Source organism: Triturus cristatus, chromosome 4_2, assembly GCF_964204655.1.
Source record: "Triturus cristatus chromosome 4_2, aTriCri1.1, whole genome shotgun sequence".
Lineage (NCBI taxonomy): Eukaryota > Metazoa > Chordata > Amphibia > Caudata > Salamandridae > Triturus > Triturus cristatus.
In genome coordinates, this window is record NC_140586.1 from 326,906,423 (window position 1) to 326,934,012 (window position 27,590).

The following is a 27,590-nucleotide window of genomic DNA, read 5'->3' on the forward strand; positions in this document are numbered from 1 at the left end:
GTATGGATAGCCGTATCATGTTCTGAACACAGTGAATGCTGATTTCTTCTAAAGCAACCAATGGACAGCATCTGTGCCTGCTTTAAGATTCTGATCTCATCAGGTTTTCAATTGGAGGTTTCTTCTATTTATTTATCTACGAGTAATCTTTTAAGAAATATGTGATGGTTGACCGAAATCCTTGTTGTAGAGATAGGCCTGACAAAGATCAGACCTACTTACTGAAGATCAAGCCTGTATAATTTTTTCAATGTGTGCAAACTGCAAGGTGCAATGTTTCAAATCTTACCAGACAGAGAAGTAGATGGTGTGATGGACGCCACAGGAATTGGAGGCATGGATGAGCTGGAAAAGGAGACGTAATTTCCACCACTTCCCATGTTGCCACCACTGCTGCCTCCTGAAGCACCGCTGCTGATGACAATGCCTCCGCTGCTGATGCTGTTGCTGCTACTACCACTGCCACTAATGCTGCCACCAGCTCCAACAGCTCCACCACTACCACCTGCACCACTGCCTACACTGGCATTCGTGATGGGAGGTGCAGCTGTGGTCACTGGTGATGTCTTCTCTGGCACACTGGGTGAATTCTCCCATGCTTTCCTCGCTGACTCCATCTGATAAAAGAAAGTAAAGGTTGATTTGTGTTTTGCTTGTTGTATAGATCAAATTCATAAGAATGTCTAGAATCTTGACATTTTATAAGAACAAACCAAAGGATTGGTACAGAAAAGGGGCCTCATGTTTTTAACTATGCTTTTAAGTCACTCGCAAATGTGAGTGGGGCCTGGGAACATGTGGGTTGCCTAGATGTAATCATTTTGCTTGCAGATTTCACTTCTGCACCTCGAAACTAGAATAGAATATACTTATTCAACACAAATCTGAGGGCAGAAGGAAGTGATTTGCTATTTGCATTGTATAAATTGGATATACAGATTAAAACAAACTAAGATAAAGCAGGCACACATGCTAATCTAACTAATTTTATCTACCATAGTCAAAAACTTAAGAAGCCACTAAATAACCAAAGCGCTGCCTAAGCCATATTGAAAGACCAAAGGTTAAATGAAAGATCTTCAGTCTCAACAGAAACTACAAATCCAGGGCAGCTGCAACAGGGAGAAACGCGTCTCCCACTTTGTCGTAGTACAGGAAAGATAGGTTCCTTCACAGTCTTAATTACATCTCTAAATCACCGATAAATATTCTTCAAAGATGGCCTAAACATCTTTACAATTATAAAATTATCCTTCTTCCATTACAGGTATTTTGCTGCAGGCTTGGATGCAACGGGAACAAACTATGAGCAAATTTTAGCTGTTTCAAACACAAAATAATTTACTTTAGCGTTGAGGTCCTTAGATCAAAATGACAAAAATGTCAACCACGGAAAAAAATATGCCTCTATTGCTCGTAGAGTGCCAGGCATGCGCCTCAAATGGAATCATTACTCCTAAAAAGTACAAAACAATTCCAAATCTCTTCTGTGCCTCGTTCTAACTACATGACATCTGATAAACTAACATAAGCTAACATTTGCTCAACACTTCATCACCCCACTTGTGTAAAGCCACTATGGCAACCCACATGCAATTTCAAATACTCTCAAGCCACAGTTTAGTGGTCTTTACAATTTTCACACTTTCCAGTTATGTACATCTTTCAACACCAAAAAGTTATGAAATAAGGCCTATTGAATAATAATAAGTTTATTTGGACATTTCTCCTAGGGATACAAGGAAAAAAGAATTTCCCTATATTGTTTTATTTTCCACGTTGAGCTGATTATGCATGACACAACCTGCTGAATCATTCCCCTCCTCACGGTTAAAAAAAAAAAAAAAAAGTCAAATAAAAAGTGATTCTTTGGTCACATTTATTTAGGCTACACAACCGAGGGACACGTGCCCCACCCTGCTTTACTACCAATGACATAAAAGTATTTTGACCCTCAACTATCGTTATGACAAAAGCAAGGATCCGACGCTGGTTGTTCTTGAAGCGTACGGTTCTTGTTTAACTTACGGACTCGTGCCAGCATCTGAGACTCACTCTGCGTGAGAACATTGTTATTTTACTCATTTTAATTGCATTGATTAGCACTAAAACTGCCACACACGCTCATGGCTTTGTGAAGCCACGTTTACTCGAATGCTGCTATTTTTCAAACTTATTGTCTTAACTTAGTGTCTCAATTTTTAAATCGTTCTGTACTTGTTGCGCCGTCACCCCCCTCTTCCGTAGAGCCGCTTTCCGGTCCACCACAGCTTGTGCTGATTGAGTGGAGAATGCATTGGCTCACTTCCGCCTAGACAGAGTTAGCGGTCTAGTCACTGACCACTCTCGCGCTGATAAAAGCAATGCTGAGACGGACGCGCCTTAGGCAAGCCCGTCCACGCCCAATTGTGGCCAGGGAAGAACTTATAAACCTGAAAAGCGCTTCCCACAGGCCTTCCCTTCCAGTCTCAGTCAGTAAGCAGCTGCAAGCAGACAACCTACCTATAGGCATCAGGGATCCTCCACGTGTCTGTTCAGAGGCCCAACCCAGTCTCAAGGTCGCTCTGCTAAATACCAGATCCCTCATTAAACATAGCCTTGAAATCTTCACATTGCTGCAGGAGACAGAGTTGGATTTTTTGCCACTCTCGGAGATGTGGCTAGATGATATGTCAGGGCCTGACCTAGTGGCCTCCCTTCCCCCGAGTATAATGCTCGGACCCACAATCGGCAGGGCAACAAAAGAGGTGGGGGTTGCGGTACATTTGCCACTGAGAGAATAGTGGAGGAGAGTCTGGATGGGGCAGAAGTTCTAGGGATTAAGCTCGGACTCACTCTTTCTTGCCTGATAGTGGTCTACACCCCCCCCCCCCCTCCCCCCGGCCCACTCCCTCCTTCAATGATTTGTTCTACGAAGTCATGATCGACCTCTGCTCAAGATACCTACAAATCTTGGTCCTTGGGGATTTTAACTATCACTGGGATTCGACCCCTAGTGATGGCACGTCCTGTAAGTTTGACGACTCTGACTATGCTAGGATTGCACCAAATTGTGGAGTTTCCCCCACAAAAGAAGGGTCACATTTTGGACCTCGTCCTCAGCTAAGCTCCACGCCGATTGCACACCGTGCAGTTGGTCGGACCATTCCCCAGTTAGCCTCCTACTCCTGGTAGATAGTTGGCCCAAACATACGCCAGTGGGGTGGAGGGTAACACGGAATTGGCGCAAGCTAGAAGATGCCAAGCTGAGGGACGCACTGCATAGGACTTTAGCCTCTAGACCCTCTTCTAAGGATCCAAACCTAGAGTACGAAGCTTTTTAACATCGGCTGATGCTAGCTATTGACGATGTAGTCCCTGCCCGCAGGGTAAGGATAATGCATAGTGCAAGAGGGGAGCCATGGTACACACAGGAGCTCAGAGGTGAAAAACAAGTTCGTCAATATGAGCGATTATGGTGGAAATACCTCGATCCAAAGTCCAAGGAGATATATAAAGCAAAATAGGCTCTTTATAAAGCCTCCCTCATTAAAACCAAGTCCGAGCACTATGAAGCCGGGATTAGCGAAGCAAGAGATACGCAGAAAGAGACTTTCACTGTACTCAGGGAACTGAGTCGGCCAACCGAACCCAGGCCGGTCATCAACCAAGTCGACTGTGATAAAATACAGGACTTTTTCCTAACCAAGGTCAAAGATATTAATTCTGGCATCAATAACACGTGCATCACCCCCGGTCTACTGCCAGTGGAGGAGGACCCCCCTGATTTTCAGGGTCTCTCTCTCTCCCGGTTCCCTATGCTTGAACCACAGGATCTAGCTCACATTGTGGCTAAAGTTAAATCTAGGTCTCCAGATGACCCCTGCCCCCCGAAGGTGTTCAAAATGATCATTCCTTTCGTAGAGGCCCAGGTGTTGTCCCTCTTTAATGTCTCTCTGACAACAGGAACGGTACCACAGAAATTCAAGGAAGCTATAGTGATCGCACTGTTGAACAAGCATTTGCAATGCAATAGGTCTCGCATTACTGAAAGCTTGATGTATTGGCGTTGCATTATAATGTGCAACGCCAATAGCTAAAACTTTTATTAATGCGAGACCTATTGCATTGCAAATGCTTGTTTACTTTGTCCTGATTTCAGTAATAGGTTTTAACTTGTTTTTTGGATCAGAAACTTGAACGTAGATAGTAACTAGTTTATCAAAAAAGTTGCAAATCCGCTCCCATAGAGGTACTCCATGTATGGATGCAAATTTTGTATATTTAGAATTCGCAAACATTGGCCCCAATAGGTTTGTTAAGCTGAGTCAGTCAAGTTTCCGGGCATACTACTGGCAAACAAACATCCAAATGGTGATGGGACAAATGCTTGCAAATAGGTTAATCACTTGCAATCAACCGGGTAGCTCTGAAACCATTGTTTTCTCCCACTGAGCCCCTTTAGACAGAGTTCCTGATTTAGGGTTTGGCAGACAGAGTAAAGGCATAGAGCATAGTGGAGGACTTTATGCCCACCCCTCAATTTTTCCTCCGCCCACCAAATTTAGAGAGGTTCACCGACCTGCAGACATCTCTATACACTGTCTGGGACCAACGTCATGGAAGTTCCCGTCAATTTATGAATTGTTTGATGGACGGCCACCAAACATGGTGGCTGGCCATCAAACATTTCCACCGTTTTTTTATTTTTCAAAAACAAACTCCCAAAGCGAGAGTTTGTTTAAAAAAAAAAAAAAAAAAAACCTGATGACCGACTATGGGAGTTATGGTGTGGGGGTATTTTTTTCTTTTTTACTGTCCCACACTGCCAGGGTCTAAAGAAGGCATATGGTTGGATGGATAACCTTTGGTGGTACCTACTCCATTATGCCTTCAGAGGAAGTGTTACAACATAAAACTTGTGGTCCTCCTGACTCAAAATCGGGCAGGCGGACCTTGAGTTTGTCCGGCAGAAAACTGGATTGACTATTAAGCAAAATAAGCACGTGCTTAGGGCATCAAGGAAAGGGGGGGGGCTGGGGGCGCGGCACCACAGATATTTCCCATTGCCAGAGTCACCGTGGACCGTATGTTGCAAAACTGCAAATGTTGTAAGTAGAAAAAGAAGGTGAAAACTTTTCAAATATAAATAAAGTGGAAGTATACAAAAATATATATTATTTTCCATCTTACTGTAAGTTTTGTTTCATTTTGAAAAATAACATTTTATTTTACGGTTTAGGATTGTTTATATTTTGAAGCAGATATATATGGGGGCACTAACATCTTTTAAGTGCTTAGGGCCTATAAAGGTCTTCATCCGGCCCTGGGCAGACAGAATACTCTGTCACAGTTGCACCTGTCCGCCAAACTCTAAATCAGCCCAAAGTCCCACCTAATGCATATCTGCACTGACCTCATACGTAATGGGAACAGTCCCTCCCGAACCTTGGTCATCTCACCCATCCACCCCAAGGCACTGCTTTCTTCTTGGGAAATTTGAGATTCTCACTCTCCAAATCTCACTGACTAAGTTACACCCCTGATCCTGTGTGCATTTGAAATATCAGTATAGCTCTGGCACTCACATCCCAGGTGAGAGGCCGATGAACAGGCCCCCTTGAATTGTAGTAGAGTTAGAGTGCAGGGTCTCCATACAAGAGTTTGGAGCCACTCAGATAAGAGTTAAGGTATTTATCACATGTTGGGCCCTGAAGCTACTGCAACAGCAGCAGGTTCTGTCAGGGCTTTAGCCTCTCTTCAAGTGCTACTCTCTCCAAGCTTCCACACCAGACTACACTATTTAAGCGCCAACTTCATTAAATACAAACTGGATAAAAGAACACCACAACACAATCATAAATGTACTTTGCCTTCCTGCACATCTGTCAAATCTTCTCATTTGTACGGAAGGACAGCTGGCCCCAGAGCACACTCAGGCAAACATTTGTACCCACAACACCACAGGGTACTACACCTCCCCACATTTTCACTCATGGGGTACTTGCCTTTGCAGCCTCTTGCAACATGGTGTTTCTTTTCTCCCACATTGCACACCATGGGATACTTCCCCAGGCAACTTCTCAAAACAGGGTGCTTCTCTTCCCCAGTTTTGCATACCATTAGGCACACCCCATATATATCCTTCTGACAGGGTACTGCTCTTCTCCAGATCTCAACACACACTAGTGTACTACAATTCTATCTCTAACGATGGGCTACTACTATTTCCTTCTTTTGCGACAATTGAAAATGCACAATGAGCATGTATCTACACAATAACATTCAGATGCGCAATCCATTCTCTTACCCAAACTGCTAAGCAGACTCAAAATATCAAAACATATGGAGTCAAAAATGAATGCTCACAATGTACTCTTAAAACAGTTACCAAGAGATGGAAAATTAAACTTCCTAACTTTTGTTGTAGCCTGAAGCAATCAGCATGCACAATCATCAAAAACTGAAATTTCAAAAACAAATCTATAACTAACATAGAAACTTACTAAACCCAACACATGCATCAAAACAAAATGTGTGTGGAACATGTGAAACAATGATAATCGCAAACAAGTGTTTCCCAACCTAACTTAACTCAGTTAGCGGGAAATAAGTCACATGTTTTAACAGAAAGACATAGAATACTTTAAACTCCAAAAATGAACAATAACTCCCCTAATTAATTAACTGTGTGTCAGATTTTAACATTTCTATTACCCAAATAACAGGCTGATTATGTGTTTACTTCCCATGACTGCAGGACACAGTATGGCCTTGAAAATCTAAGTCTCATTTTATCTTCACTGTGTTTCGAGATAGTCCTACTTCTCTTTCTAAATTAACCAGGAGGACTTGAGTAGTTTTTCTTCAATGTCTCAAGACCTGTTCCAATCAAACATCAGCCTATTGCTCTCCTTCATGATGTCAAAACTCTTCATAGCTAGTACCTCCACTTTAACACCCATGTCTGGAATCCACAACATTGATGAAGCTCTTATGACCAAGTTGCACCGTTATGCTCCCAAACACCACAACCTCTTCTTCCAGAGCTGACCGAGTTGAACTGGAATGGAAAGTCTCCATTTACCTGCTTGTGCACATTGTTGCAAGATTTCTGTCCATTGCTTTGATCACAGTGCTAGCAGGAGATCTGCTGTCTCCTCTGGTCATTCCCCACTAGTTGCCATAAAATGTGTGAAATGCACACAGTACCCTCCAAAAGGTATGGACGAGCCTGTTGCATACTCAATTGAGAAATAATGAGCACTCAACAAACCTGCTCCTTATATCACTGTTGAATCTATTACTGCCAGAAGTTTCATCGGTCATTTCAGAGTTATGCTTACTGTAGAGGACATTTCCTGCCTCTTCACGCTGTCTCCACAGCACTTTCCCCACAGCGCTGTCCTTCTAACACTATCTTCCTAGCATGGTCCCAAAGCTTAGGACACTTCCACTGGGATACATCTTCTCAGTTTATAACTCCCCTGAGGTGGCTTCTTGTCCTCACCAGATCTTGCCCACTGTCCTGACATGCATCTTCCTGCCCAGCAACTTGAGCTGACACCACTTGCTGGTGGACTTGAGTGGGTGGCCCGAGACTAGTCCTCCATGGTCACAGGGCTATCTTCCAACAGGCAACAGGCCTCATCTGCCAGAGATGGCTCGTAACTGCCACCATAGTCTTGCTGCATTTCCATACAGGTCCTTTAAGAACTCAGCCAAAATGTTGTAATTGGAGGGCGCGTCTTCATACAATTGTCTGGGGTCACTGAGGTAAGAGTTAAGTTATTTATCACATGTTGGATCCTTAGTCTACCACAACAGCAGGTTGCCTGTCAGGGCTCCAGCCTCCCTCCAACTCTACCATTCTCCAATCTTCCATGGCAGACCACACATCAAGATTCTTTTGCATTATTCACTCTTATTATTCTTGACACTAGCTCAGATATAGACGGAATTAGGGGGACACTGGATACTACAAATTAGGGTTGACTGAAATTAGGGTGAGTGACTGGGCCTCCTGTGCAGTTTGGTGAAACAATGACCCAGAAGCCTCTTCTGTGGCTCCACACATCACTTCTGGTGCTGGCATCTGTTGGTGACGTTGCCAGAAAGGGAGCATAGAATCTATGATTGCAGGTCCAGATGTTCATTGCAGGAGGAGGATAGTTTAAAGGGCTGGTGATGGTCTACCAGGGCCTTTTTGTCCTTGTAAGAGACACAGGCTGCGAGAAAGTGGCTCTGTATATACTGTTCCCAAATAGGTACAGTGTGTACAGAGTCCATAGCCCCCAGAGGTTTGGCAGAGGTTAAAGTTAGATATAACCTTACTCTCTAAAGTAGTAGCTTGGTCGAGCAGTAAGGCAGTATCAGAGGACAGTGTAAAGCATTTGTTGTACACCCTCAGTAAGCAAATGGTCTCACACACTCAAGAACTGAACTCTAAGCCGGTTTATATAAAAAATAAATGGTTGTTTTATTTTAGAACCAACAATAGGTATTAAAATATACTTTCACAGGAAGAGATGCTTTAGTTGAATACTTTTGCAATAAGCAATTGACTTTTGTAGATAGTTACAGGTTGTTGCAATAGGCAACACAATTTTAAACACAATAATACATTGAGCTCAATGGAAGTTTTAAGTTAGTTGCAATAGATTACTTTCAGGATTACTTTTCTAATTCCAGGACTGGATCCTAGATTCAGTCCTGGGACAGTTCTTGGAAACAAGTGAGTAAAGTCGACTTAGTTACTGTTGTGATTTTTAGGCAATATTTTGCTACTTTAAAAGTTGACACTTAGAAGAAATTTCATAGAAAACAGTCAATGATTCCCTATGGGAGAAAATTCAAGTTACAGGTATGGTATGTTCTCGTTACTTTTGTAATCCAGTACTAGGCTCAGTACTGGGACCTCAATCAAAAACAGGTAAGCAATTACGTTTTCAGAGTTAGTACGATTTTTAAAGAATATTTGTAGTTTGCAAAAATTGACACTTAAAAGAAATTTCACAGAAAAAAAATCAATGATTCCCTATGGAAGAAAATTGGGTTAATGGTAAGTACGGTTGTGAGTACTTTACAGGGTCAGTGCTGGGCACCAGGATCCAGCACTGGGATCTCTCCTAATAGCAGGCGAGTATTTTCGTTTTCGTTACCCGGTTGATTTTAGGTGATTATTTTCAGTTTTAGAATTTCCACACTTGGAAGGAATTTCAGAAGAAACCAGTCAATGTTACCCTATGGAGGAAAATTGGGTTATCAGCTTGTGGGTAAGTACTCGAATGGCAGAGTTAAGGTTCTGGGCACAGACTCAGGGGTCTCCCAGGGGCAGGTAAGTACAGTTGTTACACCCTCAGCGGCACAGGGGCAGCCGGGTGCAGAGTGAGTTAGGCCCAATGTTATCCTATGGGAGGCAGGTGGCACTTGGTTGGTGGTTGCTGACTAGCAGGCCACGCGGCAGTGGGAGCTGGGCTCCTGGTCACTTTCTAATGGCAAATGGGGAAGTAGATGGGTGTAGAGGTTACACTGCCAGGGCCACTCAGGCGGCTGGGTGCAGGCTGCTTATGAGCCTTCGGGCGCTCAATGGATTTCAATGGGAAAGCTCAAGGACGAACAAAGGCTGCAAGCTCGGGGGTGAAGATTCTTCAGGTGCCACCACCACTTCGAGAGATAAGTTGGGTAGTTGGAGGATAGGTAGGTACCCAGGAGTTGGGCACAGGGGGCCGCAGGGCGCCGAGGTGCCTTTTGGTGTCAGGAAATCTTACCCTCTGTTGATCGCGGTTAGGGGGGTACCAGTTCTGAGGCTGCAGGCATCAGGAGCGTCGAGGTGAGTCCTTGGGTGCCGGATTCGGGGTCACAGTCGCCGGGGGGGCGTCCTCGGGATCTTTGTTCACTCCGGCACAGGCCAGGCTTGGCGGGTGCAGTGTGTGTAGGGTTCGCAGTTCCGGGCTGATGCCAGGGATTAGAAGCTGATTTTGAGTAGAGCCTCTACTCATGGGAGTCTCAGGTGCTTAGAGCCAAAAGGTAGCCAGGTCCTCCAGGGTTTGTAAGGTTGCTGGCCACAAGAGGTGCCGGGATGTAGCAGGTTCAAGGGTCGACAGGCCGGTAGGGCTGGGGCCAAAGCAGTTGGTGTCTTCATCTTCTTAGCAGCTGCACGGCAGATCGATCTTCTTGCTCTTCTTTGTTTTTCAGAATCTGGAATCTAAGGAAGGAAGGTTCAGGGTGCCCCTAAATACTAGATTCAGGGGCACTACAGGTAGGTAAAGGGCAGGGACCAATGGGTCCCTGCCCTGGGGTGGGTACACCCCCTATCGTGCCACTCTCCTGTGGGAGGAGGGCAGTAGCCTAGTCCTGATTGGGAAGGGCCTCCAATCTTCAAGATGGCGAGCGCCCAGAGATGCTTCACCTCGCCTTCCCCACCTGAGGGGTGGGGTTGGCAGGCTGGCACATCCCTTGTCCTTATTTGGGGTTTCCGGCCAGTTTTCTCGCCAGAGTGGGGGCAGCAAGTGGCCTGGGGAATCTCACAGAGACAGCATGCCTTTGAAGCTTCCCCCTGTCCATCCTGGGTGAGGAGACCTAGCACCTCGCCCAGGATGTGCATTGTTGCAGGCCCAGGAGAGCGGGGGCTCTCCTACCCAGGGGTCCAGCAACATGTCTGCTGTGTGGCAGCCTAGGCAGCCTCCCAGACCAGACGTGGATTGTCGGTTAGGTTTCAGGGGGCATCTCCAAGTTGCCCTCTGTGGTGCTTTGTACATTAAATCCCACACTGGCATCAGTGCAGGTTTAATGTGCTGATAAGTTTGATACTAAACTTCTCAGTCTTGCCATTAAGGTGCTGTTGAGTTCGTGTTGGACGATCTCTCAGCACCATGTACTCCTAAATGGCAGCACTGCACTTACAGTGCCCAGGAATGGATCTGGGTACTGTAGGGGCACAGGGCTCATGCTTCTGTGCCCACACCACTGACATAGGGCACCCAGCTAGAGGGGCGGCTGATGTATGCCAGGGCAGTGTAGGTGGTGGGCATGGCACACAGGGATTGGTGGTGGTGGTGGTGGTGGTGTGTGTGTTCTAAGGGTGGCACAATGAGTGCTTCAGCCTTAGAGGCCTTTCCTGGTCACAAGGCCCTGGGTACCTAGGGTACCACTTACCAAGGGCTGACATGTGGCCAGGGTTTGAGGTTTTTAGGGAAGGAACACAGGCCCTTGGCACCTGATTGGCAGGAATCCAGGGCACACTCAGTCAAAGTACATTCAGCAATTCAGCAAAAAGTGGGGGCATACCATGCAAGAAAGTTGGCACTTTCTCACAGTTAACCATGCTTCTATATGATCAGCTGCATACATTGTGCTAGATCTGGCATCTTTTGCTTTCTGACCCCCTGTTCTTGATGGTATGCTGGACCTAGTTTTTGCTAGTTAAGTGTCTCTGCGCACTTTCATTGCTGCCCAGTAGTGCAAGTGCTTCTACTGTAAATTGTGTTATGATTGGTGTATTTGATTTAACAATAAGTCCCTAGTACAGTGCACTATGTGTGCCAAGGGCCTGTAAATCAAATGCTCCTAGTGGGACTTGAGCACTGGTTGTGCCTCCAACACTAGTAGCCTTTCAAAGGTGTCTCAGACCTGCCACTGCAGTGTCTGTGCGCAGTTTATGTCGACTTGGCAAGTGCACCCACTTGCCAGGAACGAACCTTCCCTTTTCTTACATGTAAGCCACCCCTAAGGTAGGCCTAAGGTAGCCCTGTGGGCAGGGTGCAGCGTATGTGAAAGCTGGGGCATGTGCTGGTGTGTTCTGCATGTCCGGATAGTAAAATACAGCCAAGTTCGTTTTTCACTACTGCAAGGCTATCTGACCCATACGTTGACATGGGAGCTGCCTTAACATCTTACACGCGTAACTTTCCATTGGGACAAGATGGAGAAATGGAGTTTAGGGTTCCTGAACTCAGAATTTAAAAATGCCACTAGGGCACCGCTGCACTTCGTACCACAACCCTGGTCTCACTGACGTCAGACGCGGAGCCACTGCTTGCACCACAACCTGTGGGCACCGCACTCAGCACCACCCTGCTTCACCTACTGCCATGGTCTCATTCACAATGCGGACATCGGCGCCGCTGTCGTGCAACATACGAGCGGTGCCCCCAAACCACATTGCAAACGCACCACCCTGTCCCACACCGCAGTCTTGGCCTACCGAAGCCAGCACAATCGACTCCAGATTGTCAACGGACAGCGCAGCTTGCACCACAACCTGTGGGCCCGCACACTGCATTGCCCTGTTAGTCACCGCAGGCTTGGGTCTACCGATGACACAGCTTCAGCAACAATGGCGCTGCTGCTTGCAGAGGGACCTCCCAGCACAGCGACAAGCACCGCCCCACTTCACACCGCAGCCCGGGTCTCACCGACGCTGCTGGACCACCGGCACCGAGCCACTGCCTGCACTGCGACCTGAGGGCACTGCACCGCTCCACTTCACACTGCAGCCTCAACGCCTGCTGACGCCAGTGCTCCTGACTTCAACCTCACAGAGTTTGACCTGCACATGTGTGACTTCAGGGGCCCGACACCACCTGCACTGACCTCCAGAACCAACGCCGGCTCTACGGAGCTCACTGCGAGGTACCAGACGCCCTGCATTTCTAAAGGCACTGTTTTGCGGTTCTTCCTGACACCGTATCCGGTTGCAACATCGCGGCCGGCATGAACCGTTTGATTTGTTTGTTCACAGTGCCATGATATCGCTGGACGGACCTATTGACTTCCAGGTTATTTAAAGTCTATTTTTGTACTATTAGTATTATGGTAACTGTATCTTGGATTTTTATCGTCTTGTTTTACACAGATAAATATTGGCTATTTTTCTAACACTGGTAGTGTTTTCACGGGATGACTGTGTTATGTGCAAATGCTTTACACATTTCCTCTGATATAAGCCTGACTTCTCGTGCCAAGCAACCAAGGGGGTGAGCAGGGGTTATTTTAGAAGTGTAACTCCCTTTTCATGACTAGCAAGAAGGGTCCCTACTTGGACAGGGTAACAGCCTGCCAACTAGAGATCCCCATTTGTAACAAATAAGCTTCAACCCTTTTCAGGCGACGATACTGTACCTGAAAAGTTACAGACCCCAAATGCATTGTCACTCAACCAATACCAGACCAGGCCAAATGCGCTTTGGCAAGAAAGGCATATGTTTTTGGTTTTCACTTAGTCTATTCCCTACTTAGTGCTCTAATGCAACTTGGATAAAAAGTTTTGATGCACAACATGCAATTTATCTCTAACTAAAGTTCTCTGCACATAATTAACTCACAGTTGGATGTGCTGAAAAAGAATGTCCTTCTTTCAGTTCAATAATAAGAAATGCTGTTTAAGGAGGATCCTAATATTTGGTTTACTTATAACATCTCAACAATTAGAGTAGAGCTCCTAAGAGCTAATTATCTAGAGCATTGGCATGGTTCTAACAAACAAGTCACTTACCTTCGGTAAAACATTATCTGGTAGAGACAATATCTAGCCGCAGATTGTAATAAGCTGGCTCTGTATATATTATACCAAAGTGAGGTATATTGTGCACAGAGTCTAGTGGAACCCCAAAGGTAGGCAGAGGTAAAATTAGACTGAACCTTACTCTCCATTTGTGGTAGTGTGGTCGAGTTGTGGTAGTGAGGCAGAGCAGTAATGCAGTATCAAAGGACAGTGTGAAGCATTTGTTGTACACACTCAATCAGCAAATGATATCACACACTCAAAAACTGAACTTCAGACCAATTGTTTTTGTATGAAAATATTAGTTATTTTATTTCTAGAACCAAGCAAGCCTGGCACAGGTACGCAATAATTACTTTACGGTAGTAAATGCTGATTGTAATACAGTTCAATTGTAAATGTACTATGGTTTGACTTACACTATTGGTTCAGAGAAATGCAATCACTTGTAAATACAGTACATAGACTGGAATGGGATTTTCAGTAAAATAGCAGGTTAGTTACTTTTGGATTACTTTTCTTACTCAGTGCCGTATGCCTGGATGCAGCATTGGGACATTTCCTGTAAAAAGGTGAGTAAAATCGTTTTTGCCAAATCGTACAATTTTAAAGAATTTCTTTAGGTTTCAAAACACCACACTTGGACACTTTTTCCTGAAAAAGTTTCCATGTTATCCTATGGAGGAAAGGAATATGTTACTTACCAGTATGCATCTGTTCTTGGCATGTAGAGCTGCAGATCTATACACTGTGCATAGATCGCCATCTGGTGTTGGGCCCGGATGTTTGCAGTTTGTTTTTCCTCTTGGAAAGTCTTTGGAAGTCACAAGGTCGGTCACTCCTCCTTTGGTTCGTATTGCGCATGGGCTTCGGCTCCATCCTCAGATTGTTTTTCGCCAGCAGGGAAAGATGGAGCGTAGTAATAACAGTAAAGAAACCCATGTGTGTTGTATCTAAATAGGATAGACTGGAACGGATACAGGTAGCCGGGGAGGCGGGTGGGCGTGTATAGATCTGCAGCTCTACATGCCAAGAACAGATACATACTGGTAAGTAGCATATTCCGTTCGAGGCATATGAGCTGCAGATTATACACTGTGCATAGACTATATAGCAGTACCCAACCCTAGCCGCGACCATCGTCATCTGTTGCAGTTGTTTGGAACAGTGTTTTAAGTACAGCCTGGCCCACACTAGCTTGTTGCTTGGTTTGCACATCTACACTAATGTTTTGTGAAAGTGTGCGGTGTTGACCATGTCGCTGCTTTGCAGATGTCATCTAATGGTATGTTCCCTAGAAAAGGCATAGAAGCCCCCATCTTCCTTGTAGAGTGGGCTTTAGGGGGAACAGATAGCGTTCATTTTGCCTTGTGGTAGCAAATCTGTATGCATTTTACAATCCACCTAGCTATCCCTGATTTTGAAATAGGGTTGCCTTTATTTGGTGGTGAGAAAGAGACAAATAGCGGTTTGGTTTTTCTCAAAGGTTGTGTTCTTTGGATGTAGTAAAGTAAGGCCCTTTTTACATCCAGTGTGTGTAAAGCCCTTTCCGCAACGGTTTGAGGTTGTGAGAAAAAGACTGGTAATTCTACCGACTGGTTGAGATGGAAGGGAGAAATGACTTTGGGTAGGAATTTTGGGTTGGTGCGGAGTACAACCTTGTTCTGAAGCATTTGGAGAAAAGATTCGTGTATAGTGAGTGCTTGTATTTCACTAACCCTTCTAAGGGAAGTGATGGCCACTAGAAAAGCTGTTTTCCATGTGAGAAATTGCAGCTCACATTTATGTAATGGTTCAAAAGGCGGTCCCATTAGCCTTGTGAGAACTATATTCAAGTTCCAGACAGGTGGGGGTGGTACTCTGGGTGGAATTACTCTTTTGAGGCCTTCCATAAACGCTTTGATGGCAGGCACCCTGAAAAGTGATAGGTGCTGCCTGTTCTGTAAGTAAGCAGCAATTGCTGCGAGGTGTAACCAAATGGATGTATATGCTAGGTTACACCTTTGTAGATGGAGCAAGTAACAGATGATGTGCTGTATGGACACATTTAGAGGGTTGATTGTGTTGTTAAGGCAGTAAACACCAAATCTTTTCCACTTTGCAGCATAGCATGCCCTAGTAGTAGGGCGTCTAGCTTCTCTGATAATATTCATGCAATCAGGGGGAAGGTTAAGGTATCCGAATTCTAGGACCTCAGGAGCCAGATCGCAAGATTGTGCTGAGCTGGGTCCGGGTGCCTGATCTCTCCATGGTTCTGGGTTAGGAGGCATGGTGAGAGGTGTAACTTTTGGTGTGCTACTACCGAGAGTTCCAGTAGTGTGGTGTACCACGGTTGTCTGGCCCATGTTGGAGCTACCAGGATGAGCGTGAGGGAATGCTGTTGTAGCTTTCGCACCACTAATGGAATTAGTGGGAGAGGTGGAAAAGCGTATGCAAATTTGTCTGACCAGTTCATTCATATCGTATTGCCTTTGGACAATGGGTGTGGAAATCTGGCGGCGAAGCTTGGGCATTTTTTGTTTTCGTGGGTGGCAAAGAGGTCTATCTGAGGATGCCCCCACTTCTGAAAGAACAGGTGAAGAACCTGTGGGTGAAGTTCCCATTCGTGAATCTGTTGCGTTTGTCTGCTGAGCAGATCTGCCACGGTGTTTTGGACTCCTGGGACGTGTTGGGCCAGGAGAAAAGTTTTCTGCGGAATTGCCAATCTCCATATGCTCTGTGCTAATTGAGAGAGCTGTGGAGAGTGTGTGCCCCCCTGCTTTTGAATGTAGTACATGGCAGTCATGTTGTCTGTGCGAATGAGGACTGCCTTGCCTGAAATCTGCGTCTGGAAGGATTTTAGGGCTAGGAAGATTGCCAGTAACTCCAAGTGGTTGATGTGGAGTAACTTCTGTTGCGGCGTCCATGTGCCCTGCACTGTGAGGTGTAATAGATGAGCTCCCCAGCCGGAGAGCGATGCGTCTGTTAGGGTTATTTGTGGAACCAGGTCCAGGAACGGTCGACCTTTGGAAAGGTTTGTGGTGTTCCACCACTGCAGAGAGCGATGGGTGCGACCGTCCACCAACACCAGATCTGTCAGATGCCCCTGGGCCTGGTTCCACTGGCGTGCTAAGTACTCTTGGAGTGGACGCATCTGGAGTCTTGCATGAGGCACTAAGAAAATGCAAGAGGCCATCATCCCCATAAGTTGCATAAACACTCTTGCTGGGAGAGAGTGTTGAAGTATGAATTTTTGACGTAGAGCCTGTATGTTTGCAATCCTGGCAGGATTGGGATATGCTATGGCTTTTGAGGTGTCTATGGTGGCACCGAGGTATTGTTTTGTGTGTGATGGTACCAGGTGGGACTTTTGGTGGTTCACCGTGAAACCTAGCTGGTGAAGCAGTTGGATTGTAGCGGCGGTGTGGTGCACACATTGGTTGTAGGACATGGCTTTTATTAGCCAGTCGTCCAAATATGGGAAGATGTGAATGTGCCGTCTTCGGAGGTGTGCCGCCACTACTGCTAGGCACTTGGTGAATACCCTTGGTGCTGTTGTGACCCCGAACGGGAGCACCTTGAACTGGTAGTGTTGCCCGGGGGGGGGGGATGTTAATTCTAGGCAGTACCCTGAATGAATAATTTGGGTCACCCAACTGTCTGAGGTGATGGTCTCCCAGACGTGAAGGAAATTTTGTATTCTGCCCCCGACTGGAGTGGAATGGTCTGGAGGGAGCGGGGGAAAGTCATTGGGTAGGCGGTGTGGCAGAGCGGGCGGTATTGGTCTTGTCTCCGCCTTAATTATTATTGCCTCTGTAGCCGCCTCTTTGATAACCCCTTGTGAAGGTAGACTGAGGAGGGGATTTGTAGGATGTGGATGCGCTATCTGAGGAGTAGCCTCTATCCGTGCCCCGAAAGGAAGAGCGGCGAAAGGAGCGCCTAGGAGTGTGTGACTGTAGGGCTCCCATGGATTTCGCCGCATCAGTGTCTTTCTTCATCTTCGAGGGCTTCATCAACATTTGGACCAAATAAATGTTGTTGATCGAATGGGTGGTTCAATATGGAGGCTTGCACCTCAGGTTTAAAACCTGAAACTCTTAGCCAGGCGTGGCGACGGAGGACACTGGTGTTTATGGCCCTGGAGGCTGTATCTGCCGCATCTAGGGCACATAGTATAGAGGTATTAGTTATAGTTTTTCCCTCTTGAATCAATTCATTAGCCCTATTTCTGTATTTTTCAGGGAGATGGTGCATGATGGTTTCTAGCTCATCATAATGCGCTCTGTCGTATCTGGCCAATAGCGCTTGAGTGTTGGCGATACGCCATATATTGGCGGCTTTTGACGCAGAGCGCTTCCCTGACGCGTCTAGGAGCTTGGACTCTTTGTCAGGTGGTGGTGCTTCGCCTGACGCCTGAGAATTTGAACGCTTCCTAGCTGTAGATACCACTAAGGAATCCAGTGGTGCAGGGCCTTTAATGTATGAAGGATTTGTGGGGGCGGCTTTATATTTTTTCTCTATACGTGGGTTTAGGACCCTAGTCCTGACTGGGTCTTTAAAAACCTCTGGTGCATGTTTGATTACTCCTTTTAGCATAGGTAGTATAGCAGTAGACCTATGTGCAGTATCGAAGGTGTCTAGGAGAAAATCTTCCTCTACTGGGTCAGTATGTAGCTCTACCCCGTGATAATGTGCCGCCCTCTGTAGTAGGTGGTGAAAACCTAACGAGTCTTCTGGTGGGGATGGCCTAGATGGATAAAGGTCACCCTGTGGGACATCTGGGATGTCCGGATTGTTATAGTCATCCCATGGGTCAAGGGATCCAGTAGGGGTGGGGTCTTGTGGCACATCTGCTGGATCGTAGTAAGGGTCCCCTTGATCATCATGGTCTGGAGACAGGGTCGGAGAGCGATGAGGCAGGGGTGGAGAAGGTGGAGGTGGGGAAGGTGGAGGGGGTGGAGGAGGTGGGGAAGGCACTCTGAAAGGGGAGGTAGCAGTGTCCTTCCTCTTTGGAGGTGGAGCTGGTTTGTCCACATGACTTTTTTGAAGACATTGTCAAATGTCCAGTAAGTGTTTTTTGCATAGGATCCGGTGTGAAAAGTTCTTGCGACACTGGTTGTTCGGTCGGCGCCGAGGTTTTCGTGGCCGACGGCTTTTTAGGCTTGTCTGTGCCGTGCTTTTTTGGGACCTCCGTTTTTTTGTTCAATGCTGAGAGAGGCTTCGGCACGGGAGTGTCGGCGCCGAGGGCCTTATGATGTTTGGTCGGCACCGAGAGGGCGGGTTTCGACACCGAGGGCTTTGGTGCTGAGCTCGGTGTGGAGGTGGAGGCCGATTTTTTCTTCGGTGCCGAAGGGTGTTTTTCGGCACCGCTGGTAGGCTGGCTCGAGCCCGAGCTGCCAGAAGGCTTAGTAGGCGTCTTTACCGGGCCCGAAGGTGCGGTGTTAGAAGCAGTGTCCTTGGTCTTGCCTAGGCGCGAAGGCGTGACCGAAGCCTTTTTGTGTATCGGCGCGGGTGTGGGAGGGGGGTATAGTACTCACGACCCTCTGCGCCGGGGTGATGTCCTCCACATCTGAGTCGTCGGCCTCGGAAGCACTGACGAGGTCGTCGTCGTCATCTTCTTCGATGTTCTGCTGTCTCGGAGCTTAGACGTCGTCCCCTTAGATGTCGACTGGAGCGGAGGTCGAGGAGTGCGCCATGTTGCGTCTGGCCCTTTGATCTCGAATAGTCTTTTTCGATCTAAAAGACTTGCAGGCGGGACAGTCTCGAGCCTCGTGTTCAGGGGAGAGGCAGAGGTTGCACACCTCATGAAGATCGGTGTGGGGGAATTTGGACCGACATTGAGGGCACTTCTTGAAGGGAGTTCTTTCCATCAGCCGAGACCGGAGACGGGATAGGCCCGAAGGCCGCCGTCGACGACCGGAATAGAAGTGTCGAAGAGAAGGTGATTATGAGGATTTATTATCGAAGAATCTCGATGAGCGAGGATTTTGCGTTGATCGTTGAACTGGAAAAGTTCGGAACCGGAGCGCGAAGTATTCCATTCGAGCCCGATGGCGGAAAAAAAAAACAATCTGAGGATGGAGCCGAAGCCCATGCGCAATAGGAACCAAAGGAGGAGTCACCGACCTCGTGACTTCCAAAGACTTTCCATGAGGAAAAACAAACTGCAAACATCCGGGCCCAATACCAGATGGCGATCTATGCACAGTGTATAATCTGCAGCTCATATACCTCGAACATATGGTTATCGGTTATTAGGCAAGTAATCAGTCTTTGGAGTGGAGGTTCTGGGGTTAGAACAAGGGTTCCCCCAGGATCAAGGATGCACTCTTGATACACCCTCAGCGGCACTAGGGCGGCCAGGTGCAGAGTGCTGAGGCCCAATGTTATCCAATGGGGAATAGGGGGCCTCCGGTTGGTGGTTTCTGGCAAGCAGGCCATTGAGTTGTGGGAGCAAAGCTCCTGGACTTTAGCTCAGGGTAATGAATATGCTACTTACCAGTATGCATCTGTTCTTGGCATGTACGGCTGCTGACATTCATATCTGTGCATAGATCGCCGCCTAGTGTTGGGTCCGGATGTTTGCACGTTGTTGTCCTGGAAGAGTCTTCGAGGTATCCTGGGATAGGTGACTCCTCCCCTGGACTACAGTGCGCATGGGCATCCTCTCCATCCTCAGATTGTTTTTCGCCATTGTGGCAGTGATGGAGTAGATACAGAAAAGTGATGACCATGCTTACAGTAATTCGGAGAGCTGCAGCTGCTACAGGCGCCGGGGAGGAGGGAGGGCGATATGAATGTCAGCAGCCCTACATGCCAAGAACAGATGCATACTGGTAAGTAGCATATTCAGTTCGAGGCATGTGGGCTGCTGAATTCATATCTGTGCATAGAATGTATAGCAGTGCCCTCTATTAGCGGCGGCTACCAGTGCCAGCTGCAGCGGTCTGAAAAAGGGTTTTGAGAACAGCCTGTCCTACAGCTGCCTGCTGTTTTGATTGCACATCTACACAATAGTGTTTGGTAAATGTGTGTGTGGTGGACCAGGTGGCTGCTCTACATATATCATGCAGGGGAATATGTCCTAGAAAAGCCATGGAGGCCCCTAACTTGCGTGTTGAGTGGGCTCGTGGGGGAATAGTTAATGTGCGTTTTGCCTTTTGATAACAAATTTGAATACACTTAACTATCCATCTGGCTATCCCTGCTTTGGAGATGGCGTTACCCTTGTGTTGTGGGGCAAAGGCAACGAACAGTTGTTTTGTCTTCCTAAAGGGTTTAGTCCTGTCGATGTAGTACATGAGGGCCCTCCTTACGTCTAGTGTATGGAGTGCTCGTTCCGCGACAGTTTGTGGGTTTTGGAAGAAAACGGGCAGTTCAATAGTTTGATTCATGTGGAACTGCGAGATTACCTTGGGCATGAATTTGGGGTTGGTACGTAGTACGACCCTGTTGGCGTGAACCTGTATAAATGGCTCTTGAACTGTTAGTGCCTGGAGTTCACTAACCCTTCTTAAAGAAGTGATTGCTACCAGGAAAGCTACTTTCCAGGTGAGGAATTGAATCTCGCATGAGTGTAGAGGTTCAAAGGGTGGACCCATCAGGCGTGTGAGGACCAGGTTGAGGTTCCACATTGGAGCCGGTGGGTGGCTTGGTGGAATGACTCGTTTGAGTCCTTCCAAGAATGCTTTGATGGCAGGCACTCTGAATAGTGAGAGGTGGTGCCTGGTTTGCAGATAGGCTGATATTGCCGTCAAATGGACACGTATAGAGGTGTACGCCAGATTGCATCGGTATAGGTGTAAGAGGTAACAAATGATGTTTTGGATGGATGCGTCCAGCGGGTTAATGTCATTATTACTGCAATAAATGACGAACCTTTTCCATTTGGCTGCATAGCAAGCTCTTGTAGTGGGTCTCCTGGCCTCCTTGATGATGTCCATACAGTCAGGTGGCAGGTTGAGGTAGCCAAACTCTAGGACTTCAGGAGCCAGATTGCCAGGTTCAGCTGTTGCGGATCTGGGTGCTGAATCTCTCCATGGTTCTGCGTCGAATGCGCGGGTTTGATCCGCAGCCTTTGATGCGGCACCACGGAAAGTTCGAGGAAGGAGGTGTACCATGGCTGGCGTGCCCACGTAGGAGCAACTAGGACGAGTGTCAGGGAGTGTTGTCTGAGTTTGCGAGCCACCAGCGGTATCAACGGCGCTGGGGGAAAAGCGTACGCAAATCTGCCGGACCAGTTCATCCATATCGCATTGCCCTGCGACTGCGGATGTGGGAACCTGGCGGCAAAGCTTTGGCATTTTGCGTTTTCGCTTGTGGCGAAGAGGTCTATCTCTGGATGACCCCACTGCTGGAAGTACGGTTGGAGTACTGATGGGTGTAACTCCCACTCGTGCATCTGGTGGCTGTGTCTGCTGAGCAGATCCGCCATCTGGTTGTCCTTGCCCGGGAGGTGCTCTGCCATGAGGAACATGTTCCTCTGAATGGCCCACTTCCACATGCTCTGAGCCAGATGAGACAACTGTGGAGAGTGTGTTCCTCCCTGCTTCTGTATGTAGTACATGGAAGTCATGTTGTCCGTCCGGATCAACACGACTTTGTTGCACAGATGTACTTTGAATGCCTTCATGGCCAGGAAGATTGCCATCAGTTCCAGAAGGTTGATGTGCATCTTTTTCTGTTGTGTCGTCCATAGTCCCTGCACTGTGTAGTGGAGTACATGAGCTCCCCATCCCTGGAGAGACGCGTCCGCTGTCAGTACTATTTGTGGAACAGGCTCTTGGAACGGTCGGCCCTTGCAAAGGTTTTGAGGATTCCACCAATGCAGAGAGTTGTATGCCCGACCGCTCACCAACACTAGGTCTTTCAACTGTCCTTGAGCCTGATTCCACTGACGTGCTAAGCACTCCTGAAGCGGGCGCATATGTAATCTCGCGTGTGGGACTATGAAAATGCAGGAGGCCATCATGCCTATCAACTGCATGAACACTCGTGCTGGAAGTGAGTGTTGGGGTTTGAACCTGGAGATCAGCATTTGCATGCTGTTGATCCTCACTAAATTTGGCTGAGCTGTGGCTGCCAGAGTGTCTATAGTCGCACCTAGGTATGTTGTACGTGTGCGGGCTGGAGATGGGATTTTGGGTAATTTAGTGAGAACCCCAGACTGTGAAGGAGGTGAATGGTGCGGGACATGTGGCTGGCACATTGCTGGGCTGACTTCGCTTGAACGAGCCAGTCGTCCAGGTAAGGGTAGACGTGTATGTGCTGCCTCCGTAGATGTGCCGCCACAGTAGCTAGGCACTTTGTAAACACCCTTGGTGCCGTTGTCACGCCGAAGGGAAGGACTCTGAATTGGTAGTGCTGTCCTTGAACAGTGTGATGGGTGAATGGGTATGTGGAAATACGCATCCTTGAGGTCCAGTGTTGCTAGAAAGTCTCCCTGCTTGAGCAGCGGGAGGACTTGCTGGAGAGTGAGCATGTGAAAATGCTCGGAAAGAATGTATCTGTTTAGGGGTCTCAGGTCTAATATAGGTCTGAGTGACCCGTCCTTCTTCGGTATTAAAAAGTACAGGGAGTACACCCCCGTACCTTGCTCGTGGACGGGTACAACCTCTATTGCGCCTTTTAGAAGCATGCTTTGCACCTCCTGCTGTAAGAGCGTTAAGTGCTCTGAGGACATAGGACGGTTTCTTGGAGGAATTGTGGGTGGAGTGGAGGTTAGCTCTAGACAGTAATCGTATTTGACAATATCTTTGACCCACCTGTCCGTGGTGATGGAGTTCCACGTGGACAGGAACCTTTGTAGCCTTCCCCCGACAGGTGTTATGTGGTCGGGAGGAAGGGAGAGGGCGTCACTGCTTGTTCTTGGGGGAGGACCTGGTGTTGCCGTAGCCGCGTCCTCTTCCCTTTGTACTGGAGCCACGATATCCACCCCGGGTGTTTTTATCGTAGGTGGTTTGTGTATTGCCCTTGTTGTATGTCTGCTGTGACCCCTGTCCTCTACTTGCTCCTCTATTTCCGGGGCGACGAAAGGAGCTGCTCCGAAAGGACTGAGTCTGGAGAGCCCCCATGGACTTTGCGGTGTCCGTGTCCTTTTTTATTTTCTCAAGGGTGGTGTCAACCTCCGGTCCGAATAAATAGGCGGGGTTGACAGGCTGGTTGAGTATATTATTTTGCACCTCCGGTTTGAATCCGGAGATTCGCAACCAGGCATGTCGTTGCAGCATGACGCTTGTGTTAATGGCCCTGGCAGCCGTGTCTGCGGCATCTAGTGCACACTTGATGGAAGCATTTGTGAGTAGCTGTCCCTCTCTGATAAGAATTTCTGCACCTTCTTTGTACTGGTCAGGGAGATGTTGGAGTAGTTGTTCCAATGTGTCATAGTGCGCTCTATCGTAGCGAGCGAGGAGCGCTTGAGTGTTGGCTATGCGCCATATGTTGGCAGCCTGGGCGGCAACTCGCTTGCCGGAGGTCTCTAGCACCTTGGACTCTTTGTCCGGGGGAGGAGCGTCACCTGTCGTCTGCGAGTATGCCCTCTTGCGAGCATTCGCTACGACAATGGAGTCTAGTGGTAATTGGCCTCTGATGTAAGTAGGGTCCCCAGGCGCCGATCTGTATTTCTTATCGATCCTGGGGTTTATCACTCGTGCCCTGGTGGGTTCTTTGAAGATGTCCTTGGCTGGTTTGAGGACTCCTTTCAACATGGGCAGAGTTTTTACATGTCTTTCTGAGGATGCGAAGGTGTCCATAAGAAAGTCGTCCTCGATGGTGTCAGAGTGAAGCTGCACTCCATGATTATTTGCGGCACGTTCGATAAGAGCGTTGAACGCTGCAGTGTCCTCTGTGGGAGATGTTTTCGCCCCATAGAGTTGTGGGTCCTGTGCATCTAGAGTTGCACCTGGATCTACAGGGTCGCCCCAAGTTTGATCAGGGTCCTGTTGGTAATCAGGGTCTATGTCTCCGTGGTAGGGGACTTAGTCACCCATGTAGTCCTCCAACACATCCGTGTCGGAGTGTGTGGGAGAGAATGATTGTGGATCCTGGTAGGGCGAGTGGTAAGATTCGCTTAGGAGAGGTTGTGAGTCCACAGGCAGCTTCCTTTTTAGTGGGATCCGGAAAGGGTCCAAAGGTGGCTCCGAAGTTATCCTCCGTTCGTGGATAACCATCCTGCCGGTGTTGGCGTCGATGACATGTGGCGGAGACGCCTCAGCAGGTGTAGTTGTGGAGTGGGTGACCCGTGTCCTGAGTTGGAATATTTTTGGGATCGTGGACGGAGGCAGGCCAAAAGTAATGTTGGCTGGCGCCGAAGAGGCTGCTGGAGCTTTTATTGGGCCGGAGCCCGACGTGTCCTGGAGGACCGTTTTGGTTTTGCTGCTTTGTGCTGCACCAGGTCGCACTTGGAGCGCCTTTGAGGCTTTCGCGCCGACCAGGTCTGTAGAGGCGGTCGTCGACTTTTTCGGCGCCGGCGGGTCATCGAGTCGAGGGGCGTGAATGGCCGTCGAAGTCTTCGATGCATGAGGCTGCGGTGTTGCCGTGGAAGCGATGTGAGACGCAGCCGGCAGTGTGACCTTTGGTGTCGGAGTCGACGCCGGGAACCGATCAGGTTTGTTGGCACCGAAGGCCTTCTTCCGTATGCCGACTCAGACGTCGGCCGCTTCAAGTTCGGCACCGAAGTCTGGCTTGGTGCGCTCGGTGCCGACGCGCTTCGCTGGCGTCGAAGGTGTGGAAGGCCTCGATCCGACCAGCGCCACTTTTGGTTTCGGTTTCGATTGAACCAGTGCAGCTTTCGGTTTCGGTTTGGAAGAAGGGAAACCAGCCGGTTTAGGTAATAATGGCTGCCGCTGAACGTCCGAGGCTGGGCCCGAGGGCGGGGCCGAAGAACTGCGGGATAGGTCTCGGGTAAGGCCCGAAGGCGATCCCTCGACCGGAGCCATAGACTGTGGCACTGGGCTCTCTTCAGTCTGAACGGGTAGGCCTTGCTCGTCATTGGAGCTACTCTCTTCGGCCCCTAAGGCCTCATCGTAGTCTCCTACCTCGGTGTCGTCTTCATCTCTGCGAAAGAGTGATTCGTCGACGTCGTTCGATCCGGAGTCATGTTCGGAAACGGGACTGGAGGGTAGGATCTCCAATTCTTCGACATCTTCGGTCTCGGCGTTGAAGATGTCTGCCGGGGCCGGTGCCGCGTGCTGCGCTTCGAGTCTTGCCGCTCGTCGATTCCGTAGAGTCTTCTTGGAACGGAACCAGGCACAGGCCATGCATGTCGATTCGTCGTGATCCGGCGAAAGGCATTTGTTGCACACCGGATGGACGTCGATGTGGGGATATTTCGCATTGCATACCGGACATCTCTTGAACGGTGTCCTCAATTCCATCGTCGATGTCGTCGATGGGCAGGTAAGAAGCGAAAAGTCGGTGCTGAAAGTTGTTAAACTAACAAAGGAGTATCGAAACCGATCGAGAAAACAGTACCGACGCGAACTAAAGGCCTTTTGGCCTCGATAAAGTTTTTCCTAACTTGAGCTAAGATAGCACATCCGAACCCAATGGCGGAAAAAAACAATCTGAGGATGGAGAGGATGCCCATGCGCACTGTAGTCCAGGGGAGGAGTCACCTATCCCAGGATACCTCGAAGACTCTTCCAGGACAACAACGGGCAAACATCCGGACCCAACACTAGGCGGCGATCTATGCACAGATATGAATTCAGCAGCCCACATGCCTCGAACATGGGGAAACAAATTAGCACCAAAGTTGCACCCTCAGCGGCACTAGGGCGGCTGAGTGCAGTTTCGACGTCGGATGTCCTGTTTCCAATGGATAACCTCTGGTTTGCAAAAGCACTGCAGACAGGGAAACAAAGGACTTCTGGGTGCGACTACCACTCCGAGAGGTAAGTTGGGAAGTTAAGGGTTGGATAGGCACCGTCTGTTTGGGCACACAAGGCCGTGAGATATCGGGTGCAGGGGTGCCATTTGGGGGCTGGATCTCCTTACCAGCTCTTGGTCGTGGTTAGAGGGGCCTTGTGGATTTAGGCTACAGGTGTGGGCTGGAAGCTTGAGGCAGGTCAGTGGTCGCCAGATCTTGGTTCAGGATCGCCTGGGTAACCTTGTGGTGTTTGCCCACTTGAGCTCGGGCCGTGGACGGCGGGTGCAGAATGCGGCGGATTCATGGTCTCCAGCTGCTGCCAGAGGTTGCAGTTCAACAAATCCGGTGTTCACGGGAGAAGCAGTCTTTGGTAGTGAAGGCAGGCAGGTCCTCCGGGGTTTTTGAGGTTGCTGGCTGCAGGACACACCGGGATTTTGCAGGAGCAGGTTCGAGGTGCGAGACAGGCCGGTAGGGCTGGGGCCAAGTTAGTGGGCGTCTTCCTCTTGTTAGCTGCTGCACAGCTGCTCGGTCCTTCTTTTCTTCTTGTTTCTGGTCTGAATCTGAGGAAGGTTCAGGGGTGCCCCTAAATACTAGCTCAGGGGCGTTACAGGTAGGTAGAAGGCAGGGACCAATGGGTCCCTTCCTTGGGGTGAGTACAACCCCTTTTATGCCACCCTCCAGTGGGAGGGGGCATGTGCCTGTCCCTGGTTGGCTGAATCCCCCCCAAGAGACTTCACCTCGCCTCCACCAACTGAGGGGTGAAGTTGGCAGAGGTGGGCACACCTCTTTCTCACCTGTTTTTCCCGCCGGTTCTCCCGCCCAGTGGGGGTCAGAACCAGTGGGGACCAGTGGCAGAAAGCAGCAATTGGCCTGGGGAAGCTCACAAAGGCGGCAAGCCTTTGAAGCTTCCCCTTGATGAACCCTTCCCATCCCGGGGAAGGAGGCTTTGCACCTCCTCCCAGGATGTGCGTTGCTTCAGGCCCCAGAGAGCAGCAGGCTCTCGACCCAGGGGTCCAGAAACATGTCTGGTGGTGGCAGCTGAAAGCAGACGCTCAGCTTGGACACTAGTGGTGGGTTCGTTTTTAGGGGGCATCTCTAAGATGCCCTCTGTGTGCATTTCTCATTAAATCCCACACTGGCATCAGTGTGGGTTTGATATGCTGAGAAGTTTGATGCCAAACTTCTCAGTTTTGAGTGTAGCCATTATGGTGCTGCGGAGTTCGTAATGACAAACTCCCAACACCATATACTCTTAATGGC

At 48.5% G+C, this 27,590-nt stretch overlaps 1 protein-coding gene across 3 annotated transcripts in view; it reads right to left on the reverse strand.

The window, feature by feature from the left end:
- The window catches only part of PRRC2C (proline rich coiled-coil 2C), a 1,321,979-nt gene that overhangs the window by 410,319 nt on the left and 884,070 nt on the right, over nucleotides 1-27,590 (reverse strand). For all 3 annotated transcript variants that reach the window (XM_085601696.1, XM_085601697.1, XM_085601695.1), the window contains exon 24: nucleotides 290-617. In XM_085601696.1, the coding sequence (XP_085457822.1) occupies nucleotides 290-617 (328 nt within the window). The remainder of the gene's footprint in view (nucleotides 1-289; nucleotides 618-27,590) is intronic.